The 17553-nt window shown below is 33.3% G+C and overlaps 1 protein-coding gene across 1 annotated transcript; it reads right to left on the reverse strand.

Annotated features, from left to right (window-relative positions):
• Positions 1-1437: 1437 nt before the first annotated feature.
• On the reverse strand, positions 1438-4294 carry LOC130934570 (cation/H(+) antiporter 15-like). Its single transcript, XM_057864128.1, has 2 exons — positions 3368-4294; positions 1438-2667 (listed from the first exon to the last, which is right to left on the reverse strand). Exons 1-2 carry the CDS (start codon positions 4292-4294, stop codon positions 1438-1440), a joined length of 2157 nt encoding a protein of 718 aa, XP_057720111.1.
• Positions 4295-17553: the final 13259 nt, after the last annotated feature.

Here is a 17553-nt window from a genome sequence, read left to right on the forward strand (position 1 = left end):
TAATTTTTAAAGATTTTTTGTGTTATTTACCAAAAATTTCGGTGTCATTTACAACTAAATTATGTGTTTTTGTTATCGTTAAACTAATTGTGTCGTATCTAATTAAGAAGAAATTAAAATTTTTTAAGATTTTTTGTGTCATTCACAATAAATTTTGATATCATTTAAAATAAAATTATGTGTTTTTATTATTGTTAAACTAATTGTGTGGTATTTAATGAAAAAAAAGAAAAGAAGAGATGATAATGAAAAAAGAGAATAATTCAGATGTTTGCTGTTCAAATACACTCTTTTTAAGTCTTATACAATATTAATTTGCAATAAATTATTTAGATAAATATATTTTTTTTTACACTTTTACATTGTAGTTTTGCATATAAAAAAAATTATATCAAATAAGAAACAGTGAAGACATAGTTAAGTCTTAATTGTTTGCTAAAATATTTAGTATTAAACAAAGAAAAATAGAGTCTAATTAAATTAATTATTCTATATTTTATTATATTTTAGCACACATTTGTAATAAAAAGCGCCCAATTTCGGCCTTTATAATTACTATACATGTAATCTAACTATCTAACATTTTAAATTTCATTGTTTATAACATCCAAAGTGGCGAGCTATAACAACCATATAGTTGTACATATATTTCCTCATATAATGATCTAAAGAATACGAACCCTTGAACATGCAAAATAACAAATATAAAATAAATAAAATGGTCCTTTTCTTATATACGGATATCCAACCATCCGATACCAACAAGGAGGCAAGTAAACTTTGCTCTTCCTTGATCATTTCTCATACTCCTTGACCCCAACCATTTAAGATGGAGAGCACCACAACTCATGAGTTTTCTGTCAAAAAAAAAAAAAAAGTAAGCATATCAACTAGTAATATGAACAATATCCACATCGATTAGACAGTGTTTATTTTGAGGTATTGACACATAAATTAAGAGATTGAAATTTAATATTATATTTATATATATTGACCTAAAGATTGATATTAAAATTTTAGTATTTTAGTATCTCTAAAAAGTGAGAACATAAAAAACTAAAATTTTTAAAAATGAGACTGAAATTTTAATAATATTTTATATCTAAAATACCCTCATTTCAATTAATTAATTTTAATTTTATTTTTTGTGCAAATTAAATTAAAATTTCATTTTTATTTCTGTCTCTATCTCTCACTTTACACCAAACACAGTATTAAGACTTATTTCAGTCTTTATCTCTCCGTCCATGTCAGTCTCTCTTCTAAATACTATCTTAGAAAACGAAGAGATTTCCAATATCCACATCAATGACATTGTATTTAAAAAAAAAAAACAAACTAACAAAAAAAAAAGCAAATATTCAAACCTGCACTAGTAGATAGCTGTGATGTTCATTTTTTTTCCAATAGAATTCAATCCTAAATTCTAATGCACTCTTACTCTGTCTTGACAATGAGTTTTGCAGAGTTCTTCTTCCCAAATTCCATTCCTCCAAAACCATATTGCTGAACAACTAAAACAGAAGAGCTTGAACCAAAAATATTTGATGCTAAAATATCCCCAATAACTCCTAATTCCACACATTCACACCATTCCAATAAGTTTGAGAATATTTTAGAGTTCCTATAATACCCTCGTCCAACAATGTATAAATCACAACCGTTCTGATCAAGTTCCTTCAAGACTCTAGGAACATCTTCACTTGTATGGACATCAACCTCCGAGTAAGATATAGAATCCTCATTGTTCACAGCAGTGTATCTGAATTTACTTATATACCCTTCATCCAACTCCCTTTGCTTCTCTTCATCCATTACATACGATAATATCCCACGTGCTTCTTCAAAATGAGTTGATTCTATTTCCACAGGTTCATCAAACAACCGAATTCGAATCATCGATAGTTCAACATTACGATGCCTAGCCATCTTCCATGCAATTGCTAAAGCTTCGCGATCGTTTGGGCCTCCAACAAACACCATAAGAATACGAAGCTTGGTTTTGGAAAAAGATCCAAGATTCCGATCAACGAAGATTCCCACAGAACAAGGCGCATTTTGCATTACGCTCTTGTTTATATCCTTATACACGGAGTTCGTTGTTTCAAGCAAATTACCGTTACTCAAGTGTTTGTGGAACGGAAGGAGAATCAAACTTGCGCCTCTTTCTCTGGCGGAGTTGAAAATATCTTCATGAATGCTTTCGTAGGCCGAGACCACGCTGGTGGTCTCGACCCTGAAAGCATCATGACCAGCTCTGTTTCCAAAACCCTCGAAGGTAAAAGTAATGTTTTCTAACTCCACCTGTGATTGGGTGAAGGCAGTTTGGCCTCCGAGCTGTGAAGTCGGCTTGTCCATATGAGCAACAACAAGTGCGGTGGCACGGTTTGTGATTTCGACAAGGTACAAGCCGAAAACGTATACAGGGGAGAGTCTTGTGGCACTGAAGAGTTCAATAATGTTGATCATGCTTGTGGCGTGCTGGTTAGTGTGGACGCATGCTAACATTCGGAGTTCTGCATCAATTCTTAGCCTTTCTATGGTTCTTAGCTTCGTTTGTTGGAACCGCTTTCTTGGCTTGAAGATCAGGTTGATGATGGGAGAGACTACCATAGTCATTAGAAGAACAGCAGAAATAAGAACAGCATAGGTTGGTGCAAAAAAAATCTACAACCATCATTTTCAACAATCAATTATTTAATTGAATATACGCACATTTTCTGTCTAAATAACTATTACAAATTAGAATTATGCTATGTCTATACTAAAATCAGCCACTAAAATTAGTCATCATTATAAAATACGTATTAAAATATAAATACATACACATTGAAAATAAATTAAACCATACATATATTTATATACAAATATATTAGTGATTAATTTTAGTGTACGAATAATATTTTTGTACAAATTATTTAATAATAACTATGCTATTATGTATATATAAAAAATTAATTACAAAATAAAATATATATTAAAAATAAATTAAATAATATATTTATATATAAATACATAATAAATAGTTAATTAATTTAATAGTTAATTTTTAATGTGTATATAATATTTTTTATTTAATAAACATACCCATATTTGCAAAGAATAAATAAACCTTAATAATGGTTAAAACATTGTATGACTAGACAAAATTAACCTTAAATAAATTGAGTGTATGTACTGTAAATATCAATTCATTAGCTTTCTATAATTCTATTGTTTGACTAAAATGAGTTTTCATCATTAAATATCTACATGTGTATTTTTTTTTCCTTTCAAAAGTTAAATTAGGAGTGTCATAATTTTTTCAAGAAATTAATTGATAGCTTGCTAAATAAATAGATAGTATAGTAAAAGAATAGAGAATTACCATCTTATCCCAAGCAATGCTTAGCAATATGAGTGCTAAGGCACCTTTGGTGTTGAGAAGCAATCCTATGGCAAAACCATCTTTAGCGGGCCTACCAAATAAGGAGGTGACAAATAAAGTTCCCAATATCTTTGTGACACATAATAAGATGACAACGAGGAATGTCAATTTCCAATTTGCATGAGAAAAAACAGATGAAATCATAAATCTCATTCCAGTCCCAGAAAAGTAAATTGATGCTAGAAAGCCGGTACCAAAATCATCAGAAACCGCCATAACCGAGTCAGCAAATCTCCCACGAGGTAAAATTAGTCCGTACACAAAAGCACCAACAATGCCATGTGTACCAATAATATCCGTAACATATGAACACAACAAGAGCCCCATCACCACAAAAAGTAGTTGGTGCTCATCCAATTCATTCTCCTCTGTCTTTTTTTCAAGAAACTTTGTTATTATAGGACGAACCAAAACGATGCACACGATAACGAACATGATTGTGCTCAGCACTGAATAAATTGCATTTGAACTATAAGTTGAGAATGGAATCAACAATGTGAAAAGAATCCAATTGTAGGTGTCAATAATCATTGCGGCGGTTAAGGCAACTTTGCCTAGGCCAGTGTAATGAAGCTTGAGCTCTGAAAGAATTTCTACCAGGTTTGGAAAACCTGTAACTGAGAGAACTAAACTCCAAATTAAATAAACATGAGTTGAAACTTCTTCAAGCTTGAAAATATTATTGATATAAAATCTTCGGTGTAAAGCATATAATCCTGATCCTGCTATCATAGGAAAGACTATTCCAGCAGCTGCAATGCTTGTAGCTTCTTTTTTGGCTTTGAGAATTGTATCCAAGTTCATCTCTAAGCCATTGAGGAACGCATAGTAAATCAAGCCAAAGTTTGAGATAACTTCAACATTCATTATCCCAGTTATAGGATAAACTAAAGCAAACAGGAATTCAAATCTTCTCAGGAGAGGTGGAGTTAGTAGGAAACCTGCCTATAAATTAGAAGCCCAACAAATTATTAGTCTTAAATCAACAGATGCTTAATGAAATCTTTAGAATAAATTTTCCGAACAATCTTTAATAAAATTTGCATTGCACAGAGAGAAAATTTTAATCATGTCTCTAATAATAAAATAAATAGGCATATTAAAGTTAAATACCTTCTTAACTTTTTTTTGTAAAATACTAATTTATTTTTTTATTTTATTAAAACCAAATTCGTATAATATTTTAAACATAGTTATGAGAATTTGATCGAATTGATCGGTTCAATCCGATTAACAAAAAATTGGCCATCAAATCAATCTAATTTAAAGTAAAATCACAAAAAAAAAAAGTTTAATTATTCGATCTGATTGCTACAAATTTTTAGTAGTTAATCAGTTTAAATTAATAACACAAAAAAATAATTTTTTAAATTATATATTTTATACATAGATATATTATTTTATTATATTCGATTCAATCTAAGTTAAATCTAGTTGAATTTTTAAATATTTGAACATTTAATTCTATTGCTTTGATAATCGGTTTGGCTTTGAGAACCTTGATTTTAGGATGTGAAAACTAAATTGTCAATTTTTTATCTGCAATTAACTTATTACGTGGGGAAAAAGAAAATAGAAATGAAGAAGAAAGAAGCATGGAGATATAGATAGATACTTACAAAGACGTATGTAATAAGGCGAGATTGATGGAAGGGTTTGAATAGAAGGAAGAAAAGGCAGGCTACGAAGACAGTGTAGGCAACTTGAAAGGCCAAAGTAGGAAGCTCAGAGTCTATGATATTACCCGTTTGCCATATTCTATTAGCTTCACTCACAGAAACCGGATAACATGCAAGGGGAAGAACGTCTCCCATATATACTTTTCTTCTTCAAATATTCTTCAATTTTATCAACTTTTGTTGACCAAGTAGAAATAAAGATTTGAACTCAATGTTATGCACCATCGAAAATATATTCTTCTATTTAAAGGAACACGGATTTTCCCAAGGTAGTAATTATTGTTGACTCTTGGTCCGTCTTTTTATCCGAATCGGTTTTTTGGTTTTATGACTTTTATCAATAACACACCGCGTATAGTAGTAACTTACTAACTTTTATGGTTGCACACGCCACATATGATTAATGAGCAATGCTAGGGGCCAGTAATTTTTGTGATTGTTAGCTATCAATTAGCCATCAATAATGATTTGATGGTATGAGATTGGTGTGAGATTTCATCCAATGGCTCACTTTTCTCTGCTGGTTACATGCTGACCAAAATTCAACAAAACTACTGTCCCCTAGACTTTTCCATTATTAATTTATTGTCACAAAATAGTTAAGAGAAAGAGAATAGATGGTAATAAAACCAATTGTTCTGAGTTTGGAGTTTTAGAAAATGAATTATTGTTTAGAATAGTGAATCTTACTTAACTTGTATTACAAGTCTAGTTTGTGCACAAACTAATTAACTTAATTATTGATATGAAGTAGCGGAATAACTAATTTTCTAGACTCTTAAAAAAATTTGTGATGACATTCTAACGGAATAAGTCGTAATAGTTGATAATTAACTTACCTCTTCTGCGTGTCAATTATATAATTTAACTAACTTTTCATGCGAATAATCTATTCTCTATAAAAAAATATCATTTAAATCAGAAGTTGCAAATAAAGTTTTTGTTTTACTTTTTTTTATTTTATAATTTTTTTAGCATTCTTACTTATACATTTTTACTTGGAAAAGAAAGATAACTTTAATTTCATAAACCAAAGACAATGGTCTCTCCATCATGAATATGAAACAAGAATGTCACCACTACTCTCATCACACATCTCCCATGCTATCTCCTATGCTATGCTATCTTTTGTTAGCACGGTTAATATGGATAACAATTAATATATATTGATATCGAAAAATAATGTTACCAAGATTTTTTTATTTAATATTAAAATAATATATATTGATATTAAAAAATTAATAATAAAATATAAAAATAATTGTTAACAAAAATTTTAGTAAAATTATAATTTAATATAAAAAATTATTAAAGAATATCTTAAAAAAAATAATTTAATTATTAAATTTTTTTAAAAATATTTTAATAAAAATACAATTTAATTAACAAAAAAATTATTAAAGAATATTTTGGTAAGCAAAATTTAATGAAAAAAAATAAAAAATTTTATTAAAGGATATTTTTGTAAAAAATAATTTATTTTTCTTAAAAAATAGATAAAGTTAATATTAGTTAATACAAAAAATTTAAAATAGATTAAAAAATATTTTTTTAAAGTGATGAGAGAGGAGAATGTATATTTTACAAATAAAGAAGAGAAAAATATCATTTTAGTACCTCTCAAAAAAAAAGTTAAATTTTCTCTAATTTTTATATAGAATTCTTCTAAGTTGGAGCCTTAAAATAGTTTGAAAAGAGCCATTTAATACCTTTATTACATTTTTTAAGAGTATTCACACCACTTCTTTATGCAACTTAATTTTTCACTTTTTCTTTTTTTCTTTGATAGGTAAAGTTGGTAGCTATCATTCATGAATAAAACCCATGATGTCAAACAGGGCCAAATTACAGATGTGGAGAGGTGCTTCTTCCATCCACATTGAGTTTGGATAGGTAAGAGCTAATTGAGCCAATTCATGTGCTACCATGTTACCAGATCTCTTGACATGGGAAAAAGAAATTGATCTAAAAAGGCTTGAATAATAGAAACAATCAGCAATAAAGCTACCAAAATAATTTCTAGAATGTTTCCTGTTCTTTAGAGCATTGATTACCTGAATATTATCATTTTCCAGGATTACTTCAAAAAGGCAACATTCATGAGCTAGTTTAAGACCCATTGCACACGCATATGCTTCAGCTTCGAAGGGTAGGAGTGACAATTTCATGTTCCACGTGGCCGCTACAGCAATCCTTCCACACCAATCTCGGATGACTGCCCCTATCATAACTGATCCTTCTCCTCCTTTACCTGCATCAACATTAATTTTCCACAGGTTGGGTGGTGGGCATTAATTTTCTTTATAGCATTAAAAGACACGCTTTTTGCAAAGAAACTGCTATGTTGGACACTGAAAAATAACTACAAGTACGAAATACACATTCACAAAAATGAACGAAATTTGGGGATAAAAAGAAAATATGCATATCTAGATCTCGCGAATTTTTTTTCATATGAGAGAGAAGAGTGTATCTCAAAATGGTGTAACAAGAGAGGTGTTTTACCTTATTATAGCTAAGATCAATCCGTACCTCTGATTTATTTTATTTTTCAAACAAACAATCATAAATTGAACAGTCCAATTTGTGTTTTCGAAAATAAAAAAATTTTTAATGTTGAAATCGGACCGTCCGATTTTTATTTTTAAAAATAAAAAATATAAATTAGACCCTCTGATTTGTAGTTTATTTTTTTTCTTTAAACAAATCGAATCCTCTAATTTATAGTTTATGTTTTTTTTTAAACAAATCAGACCCTCTAATTTGAACAAATACAAAAAAAAATATCATATAAAAAAAACACATAATCTTCTAATAACAATGTATTACATATATATTTAATCAATATAAAAAAAATTAGCCTCTAAATCTTCTCCCCAAATATATTACGAGAGCATAGGCAGGGTGACTACTTCACACCCCTTACCGTCAATGCAGTTGTTGCCTTCGCCCTTTTACTATGGAAGGGTTGGTCTTCCTTTGAGAATATTGTGAAATAATTCTTAAAACTATGTAACCTGATTTTAGAGGAGGAAAATAGTGTTGATAGGGGTAAATAAAACGTCTTGTGTAGCAGTCTCAATTCAAAAAAATCAGGTTAATTACTAATTCAGAGTACTTGAGGAAAGATTCCATTCTTGGCAAAAAGATTTTTAAAAGATATTATCGATAAAATAATTTTTAAATTAATTAAAAATATATTAAAAATAACTCATAAATATTATTTTTTTTGTAAGTAACAAAAATTTCATATCTAAAAAACCTCTTATCCATTAGCTCTATTTTTTTTGTGACTAACACTTGAATAAATATTTAGAAAGTGCATAAAAAAATTCGGAACAAAATTTAATCTCTAAATTTTTTTTTATTTAAAAAAAAAATACTCATTCACAATCATTTTTTTTAAATTCACTTGACAAAAAATTACCAAATTTTAAGAATAAAAATATTTTATTTTTCTGATAATGATTGAAAACATTTGCATCAAAATTTGAACTCTAAAATCATTTTTTTAGAATATTTAATATTTAATTCTTTTTGTCATACTTTTAAATTTTTCGAAAACTTATTTGTCATTAGCATCTTTCGAAATTCGTTTTGTAAGCAATGTAAATTTTTGGGCAGTATTTTAGTAGTTTACTCTTCAAAAATCTAAAATTTGAGTTTTAAATTGATATCTTTTCATAGAATCTGAAGGTTCTTGATGGCATAAAGAAATGGGGTTGAATCTATGATATTTTAAAAACTTGATTAATTAATCCTCAAACTAGAAAATGAAACTTTATTTCTATTCAAACTGCGAGATTGATTATTCAAGAGACAATTTTATTTTGTCTCATAATGAGTGAAAACAGAATTAGAGCAGGAAAAAAGAAAATGACATAGTTATGTATCCTAGTTCAACTACCTTGTGCAATGTAACTTACATCCAGTCTCCGCCACAACAGTGGTAGAATTTTTACTATCTTTTTAAGTATTACATACACCAATTTTTAAGGACTCAACCAAATCTTATCTGAGACAAACCAAGCTTCTAGCTAAACTTAATTTGGTTAGGTTCACTTCCTAGATTCACAACACACTAAGTGCTTGCCCAACTTATCAAGGGATACAACTCAGATACAAGACACAAAATAGAAATACAATCAAAAGAGATATGACATAAATCTTAGCTTTTCTCTCCAAGTTATCTCTATTTTTTTCTCTATGACTTTTTCTTAATGCCTCACATATATGCCTTTTTCATTGAAGTGAAACAAAGAAAGATATAACATACAAATAGAATATTCAATGATAAATCATAAAAGAGATGATATTAACCAGCTCTGAAGCTATAGGATGAACCGAATTTAGCTCTCTCATATGTAGCTCTCCATCTTGGCAAAATATTTTTTTGATGTAGAATCACTGTCCAAAATATTGAGTAAGAATAATAGAGAAGTACTCAATGAAACACAAATTTTGGTTATCTCTCCTTGTCCAAAATTGAAGTTAATTTTTTTTTTGTATAGAGTACAGTTGTCAAGGCTAAGATTTGCTAAACTGAGTCAACATAATGAATCTTGAGCCAACTTAAAACTTCTACTTCTTTCTATAAATTCAGATCAGAAAATCAGGACTTGAGAAACAAAGTTAAGTAGCGCAGAAGATAGATGGACAGCAGCGACTTCATTGGTAACAGATCCTCAATGGATTTGATAAATCAAAACTATTAATATTCTGCTTTGGCTCCAAGTATTAATATTAGCCATTAACTCACAGCGGAAGAAAGTAGACTCCATTTTTCTTTTGTTATCCGAAATGTATGAGTAGGAGGAAGGTGGATTCAACAAATAATTAACTTGCTTGTTAATGAAAATTCTCTACTTTTTACTTCTGATTATGCTTGACTTGAACAAATTGATTTTGGCTCAATTTTGATTTGACAGAGCCTCCAAAATTTGTTTTTCTCCTTTTTTTTTTTATATTAGATTGAAAAAGTGAAACTTTTTTTTTTGTGCTTTACTCGTCTCAAAATCCTATCAGCAACAAGACTCTTTTCCTTTCATGAAGACAATGAGAGTATGAGACATTGAGCTTGGTCCAAGTGGCTCAGATTCAGAGACTTGGTTCTATTGTTTAGGCTGCACAAATAATTTTGGACCTGCTATATGGATCAAACATAAATTGAACTTTCAACCCATTCAAATATAATATTTGTCATTATCATTTATTTTATTGTTTATTAAACTCAACAATCTATCCTTTGAAGACAAACTTCATTCAAAATAAAAATAAAAGGAATGAAATATTAGATTCAGATTAGAGACCTTCCTTTGATGATACATGTAACACCCTAATATTCAAATCCTTATGCTCGAGTCATAAGTCAATGATATTACGGTGGTACGACTCTCAGGTGGATTTTTAATATATAAATATAGTTAATTTCGAAAGGAGTATTAATCGAGAAGCCTGAAAAGAGTATAAATAAAATCGCGAAGACGTATCACTCATGTTTCGACAACGAAAAGTTAAACTGTGAAGCCGAAAGCGATAAACGGACAAGGCATAAAGGAGATTAAGAGATAGACAACAGATAGATATATATAACATAAGTAATAGCCACTAGTCGCGACCCGCGAAGTTTAGGCCGGCTAGGGTACAGTATGAAAGTAGTTGACAACAGTACATCATAATCTCTCCCAAAGGAAATATAAGAGCCTCTATAGGCAAGTTCCAAAAGAGTTCAACACATAATATAATCTTTTCTAAACAAAGGTGGAGAGATTCTAAGCAAAACACAAAGTAGAGAAAATAAATATCTTCGCCGTCTCTCAGACGAACCGCAGCTCACTTCTGAGCACCTGAACCTGTATCTGAAAAACAAGAGATATATACGGAATGAGAACCCCGGGCGCATGGGTTCCCAGTACGGTAAAAGTGCCAAATAAATACAATGCACTGCAATAAAAACTCACTAAGCATCCTAAACTCCTTTTCACCAAGTATCCAGCCTAGATTCTCACTAATCCATAAATAGGCATCTGTCGTAAGGGGATACTAAATCTAGTTCATGTTACACATGTTTTCCAACTCGCTGATTCTTCCACGAATCAGACTCAGAATCATAAGCAAAACCATCACCAGTTGTTCTGCCTCAGCAACTCTATATCAATACATCATACCCTCGCCTGGAGCTAGTGAAATCACATCACTGCGTCTACCCAGGGGGCTCAAATGATCTCATTCGAAAATCATCATCATTATGCAATCGCATTATTAATTCATCTCATCAAGAACAGCCCCCAACATCCACCAACACCATCATGAGGGATCTCTCAGTTGTACAAACACAAGCAATACAGACAAGTAATACACAAATAAGGTACAAGTAGAACAAGTAGCATGTAATCAGGTAACATAGCATATATGATATAGAAATCCAAAACAAATAGGCAAACCCAAACAATTCAAACATATGCAAATGATGTATGCCTGCCCTATGGCTGATGATATCATCTGTCGGTTATATAGCCAACCCGACACGTCCTGGTAGCTAACCATGGACAGAAACACCCCTTGCGGAGCAAGTAGGTTTGAGCTACAACCTCCTTGCTACTACCCGCTCAGCCCAGAGCCAGTGGAACAACCACTACTGCGGCTACTACCCAGGCGGGTGTTTAACAGCTCAACCTGGAGTGAGTGGATTCACCACTACTACCGCTACTACCCAGGCGTCACAATCTCTGACCTGGAGCAAGTGGGACGAACCACAACCCTTGCTACTGCCCAGGTATCTCAAGCATTAACCCGGAGCAAGCGGGACGAACCACAACCCTTGCTACTGCCCAGGTATCTTAAAAGCATTGACCCGGAGCAAGCGGGACGAACCACAACCCTTACTACTGCCCAGGTATCTTAAGCATATATTCATTCAATCTCAATTCAAATTATCAATCCTCATTGTTATCAAATCTCAAACATTAACCTGGAGCAAGTGGGACGAACCCCAACCCTTACTACTACCCAGGTATCAGAGTTACATTCATTCAAAACTCCATAATTAACTCATTTATCATAAACATCCCTTTCCGTCTCATACCCGGAGCAAGTGGACAACGCCACTGCCTACTACCCGGGGTTACACATCACATTTCAACATTTTCCATTATTATCCATTCAACACATTCATTCATTAATCATATATGCATTTATACTCAGCCATAATCAATAATGGCTTTGCCGTGACCCGGCAATAACTCAGCCATCCGGCTCATGGTTCAATCAAGAACCAGCCATTTATCAATAGATATAGCCCTTCGGCTCATGGCATACACGGTCAAGGTTGTCAAACTCGCGAGTCTAGGTAAACTCGTGGAGCTGACCTAGACTCGACTCGTAGACTCGTACGAGTTTACCTGTTATACATTTTTTATAAAAAAAATATATATCATGTATAATATATATATTTACTCAGATATAGACATTCAAACTTAACAATTTCAACATCAAAACACATAATAAATTAACATAATACTACAATTACAAATTTACAAGTTACAACAAGTGCTCTAGATCACATATTTAAATCCTTCACAAGTATGTATCTAGTTCAACATAAAACACACAATCACACAATCAAAACTTCATAAGAGTTAAGACACAACCAAAAAACAAAAGAAAACAACAAAATAAAGTCGAAAACTCAAATACTCCAATTTCTTCATCTTCTATGGCATCAACATCATCATCTTCACCATCTTCATCAGAAACATTCTCAGACATTTTGTATTTTTATCCCTAAAAATCAACAACCCAAATAACAAATTCAGTTAGATTATCCACTAACTAAATTCAGATTTCAAATTCATATTTAGTTGATAAATAACATTCAGATTTCAGCCTTCAATTGCCAAGTGATCCACTATCAAAGTTGAATTATTCATAATTAATACTAACTAAACTAACACTAACATTTCAGAGTTTCAGTCAGATATTCAGATTCATTAACAAAAAAATCACTAACTAAGTAACTAACAGTTTAACATTAACGTCTAACAACTGACAAGTCCACTAATCCAGAACCAATCAACCTAGTATTATCTATTGATATCACATATCAGTAGTTTAGAAAAAAAATTTAAACCAGACAACCAATAAAGTAGTAAACCACACATTTTAGTTCTTTTGATACATTACTAACTTATTAAAGCATGAAGCAACATCAGTTTAATTTTTTTTTCATCATATCAAATCTCATTAACCAATTCTGTGTATGATTTAAACTAAACTAATATCAGAAGTTCGGAACCAAAATTGCAGAATTCATACCACAACTAAATTCAACAACCCAGATAACAAATTCAGATTATTAAAGCATGAAGCAGCATCAGTTTAATTTTTTTCCATCATATCAAATCTCATTAACCAATTCTGTGTATGATTTAAACTAAACTAAAAAAATTTTAAAAAGTTAATATCAAAAGTTCAGAACCAAAATTGCAAAATTCAGACCAAATTTGTTAATATTTGAATTTGTTTAAAAAAATTACCTTTGAGAACAGGGACAGAATGGAAGTAGATCGGCAGTGCAGAACAGGGGCGACGAACAGGGGAGGTCGGGAGGCAAACGCAGTGAAGCAGAAGTAAAATTGGAAGTAGATCGCAGAACAGGGGCGACGGCCGACGAACGCAGAACAGGGGCGGTGATGAACAGCGTGCTGTGAATCATCGAGTTCTCCGACGTGGGTGGTGGGCTGGTGTCGGCGATGTAGGCTGTGGCACGAAGAACCTTCACCAGTTCAGGACATCAGGACATGAACGATGGGGGTGGTGGGCTGGTGGGCGGTGTTGGCGATATACCACGACTCCACGAGGAAAACTGGTAGTGGTTAGGCGAGGCGACAGGCGAGGGATGAGGGATCCGTCCGCCCTCTGCGTGGCAGCGCAGACAACGGTGCCGGTGGATGGTGGCGGCCTCAACAAACGTCGGAGAAGAAGAAGAGAGTGAGGGCTTGGTGGTGGTGGAGAGTGAGGGCGCCGTTTTCGAATTAGGGTTACTGGGTTAGTGGTTTGGTTAGCTGTAGTTGTTTTTGTTTTTTTTTTTCTTTTTTTGGGCCCAAAACGACGCCGTTTTGGCGAAAATGGGTACCCAATTTAAACTCGCTGACTCGCTAGTAAACTCGCGAGTTTGAGTGATTCTGTCCGAGTCTAGCCGAGTCTACCCGAGTCTACCAAGAAACGAGTTTGTGTCCGAGTCAACTCGATTCCACTACCTAAACTCGTAAACTCGTACGAGTTTACGAGTTAACTCGCGAGTTTGATAACCATGTACACGGTACTCCTACCGTCATCCTCCATATCTCATATAATCATCGTTGATCACCATTGATCATAACTTTTCCCCTTGCTTCACTCGCAAGTTACCACATCCCCTAGTTCCTTTCTCATTACTAAGCATATCATAATGATTTAATACATAAGGGGTGAGATCGGAGGCTTAGAAGTATGAGATTTGGCTCTTAGAACTCAAAAATCAACTTTGGCATGAAAGCAGGGCCACGCGTACGCGTACTCCACGCGCATGCGTGGATGCCCACAAAACTCATCGACGCGTATGCGTCATACACGCGAACGCGCGGATTGAAACACAGCTAGACGACGCGTAAGCGTCAGCCACGCGTACGCGTGGGTGCATTTGCGCCCCAGGCACAAAACTGGCACAACTCTGGCACAACTCTCGGGAAAATGGCTGGGCATTGGGTGCAGCGCATCGACGCGCACGCGCACACCACGCACTCGCGTGGATGGTGCCTTCTCGAAGAACGACGCGTACGCGCCAAGTGCGCCTACGCGTGGAGGGTCATTCTGCTAAAAGAATTTATAAGTTAAAAGCTGCAGAATTCACAGATTCAACCCCCAATCTTCCGACGGACATTACTTCCTCATTTTAAATCGTTTTTCACCCGTTCTTCGAACGGCATGGACATCCCGGATCCAATTTCATTTCTAAAAAGATTTGGCACAAAACAAAGATCCGTAGTCCAAGTTATGTCCCGTCAAAGTATGCCCAAAAACCATATTTTCATATAAAACCACAAAGTGCCATTTTCAAAACAAGCCATTTTCAACTCTTTTCAAAATCAACCAAAACATGCCAATTTCAACCCTTTTTGAAACCAATCAAAATATACCAAAATCAACATCAAGCCTCCTCAACTCATACATTAACACTTTACCACAAATCACAAAACCATCATATAACCATCTTTACCCATTTCAAGTAAATGGCTAAATTACAAACATATCAACATGTCATACATCCTTCCTCATCTCAATTTCCAACAATACTATTTCCAATCAACCATCATTATACATAATCAATATCATAATCACTATCACGTGGTTTCACCCACAAATCAACCTTAATCATTCCTCAAGCATATATCACAATATATATATACCTCTCATGCATCATCATACCATCAAGACATCAATAATCATAATCACATATATGACCACATAATATTTCTCAACCCAAAACCAAACATACTTCATCTACATAATTTCACCCTTCAACTCCTCAAACCTTATTATTCAACAATCAACCCAATCATTCGCATATTCATTATATGAAATTCATCCAATCACTTGTGTCATCATACAATGCACACATCAACTTACCTCCCTTACCTCTTTCCGGCCTCCGGCCCAAAATTTACGGCCTCCGGCCCAATTTCACAATTTAAATGCATAAACCACAAATTCATACTCATTACCCAATACATCAAATTTTCAATACACCAAGCATACAAGGCCACACAATTCTCAACCCAATCATCAATTCACATTACATACCAACTATGCATATTAGCATCAACCATTTACACAATCCAAACTTAATCCTAGGGACATCTAGCCTAGGAATTCTCATCACACCACACGGTACTTAAATGAAACTTAAACCGTACCTCTTGTAGCCAAATCAATTGAGTCTCTTCTTTAGAAGTCTCCACCAACCTTAGCCCCAAGCCTCACCAAAGCTCCTCAAGCAACACCAATCTCCCAATTGTGCACCAAGATCATCAAATACACTAACATAACCAATATCACATACATACATCAACCTAGGGCTCATAAAGACGATAAATCACAAGGGTTTGAGCACTTCTTACCTCAGCCCATATGAAGTAGGGATAGAACCCACTTAGAATCCATGTTGGAGTATCCCTAAACACCCAAAATCACAAGATTTCAACACTAACTTCCCAAAAACGTGTAACAGTGGGGAAATTCGAAAACTGGGCAGAGATGAATGGAATACTCACCACAAAACTTAGATAGAATTGTAGAGGATGAGAAGAGCGACGTGTGGCCGCAAACGGCTCGTCAATCGGAGCTCCGTAGCTCAAGTTATGGTGGTTTGAAGATCAAAGAGAGTTAGGTTTTCTCTCTTCTCTTCTCTCTTCTTAATTCAGCGTCCCAACCTCTCTTTTAGGGTAAAAATGAGCTGAAATGCTCATAACTAATGTTTATATATGTTGGGTCTTGGGCCCACTTAGGCCCAGTTCACTTATTTTTGTCCGTTGGCCCAATTTTTGGACCAAAACCTTTAAGATTAGCGCTCTAAATCGCACTTCAAATACTTCTACCTCCCCTAATTATAATTCCTCATTTCTTAATCTTATTTACTCATAATCAATTTTCTCAGCTACAGTACCAGACAGGTCTCAGCCGGTACTGCCGGTCAAAATTCCACTGCGCGCTTTTACGCAGAAAACTATGTCTTCCGACTCGGAAAAATTCACTGAATCCAGATATCATATTTAAATCATCAAATTCCAATTGCCAAATCTTCCAACCATATTCGCTCCTCCTTAACTTATTATTTAATTAATTTCGGTTAGACCGGGTATTACAATACAATTTCAAATGTTGATCTGCTCTTCCTTTCTTTCACAAGAGATAACCCATTAATATAAGCTTCGCCACAAACAACACATATATATACTGATATGCAACATTTTAGCAGTACATATAAGAGAATATCATTAAAGATGAGTAAATTAATCAGCAAAATATATCATTTGTCCATCAATCTATCCTATTCATGACTATACTACTCTCCCTTTTGTCATCAAGAGAGAAAAAGGGTAACCAGTTCAAACCTGCAAAAGACATATTAGATGCCAAAGACAACATAAACAGATAAGTAGCATACGTTTAGTTAAGAGTTACAGTTATCCAAAAAACAAGAAAAACAGTAGCTAAAACCAAATTGTCTCATAAAACTAAGTTCAACAGAATTTTATCATTTTTAACATGAGACATTTCTAGGCATCAGAGCCTTTATCCTTAGTATCCAGTGGCTCTTCTTGATCAATAGCCATTGTGTCATCTTTATGAATGTTGTCCACATACTTCAAGAGCACTGCAACTCTATCCTTTGATTTGCACAATGCATTT

Source organism: Arachis stenosperma, chromosome 6 (assembly GCF_014773155.1).
Source record: "Arachis stenosperma cultivar V10309 chromosome 6, arast.V10309.gnm1.PFL2, whole genome shotgun sequence".
In the NCBI taxonomy this organism is placed as follows: domain Eukaryota; kingdom Viridiplantae; phylum Streptophyta; class Magnoliopsida; order Fabales; family Fabaceae; genus Arachis; species Arachis stenosperma.

Bases quoted from the DNA above. Each gene is read 5' to 3' on its own strand.
- LOC130934570 (XM_057864128.1), bottom strand. From the start codon at position 4,294: ATGAATGTTGAAGTTATCTCAAACTTTGGCTTGATTTACTATGCGTTC. The intron at 2,668-3,367 runs GTAATTCTCTAT...TGATGGTTGTAG, and splicing joins GCATTGCTTGGGATAAGATG to ATTTTTTTTGCACCAACCTA.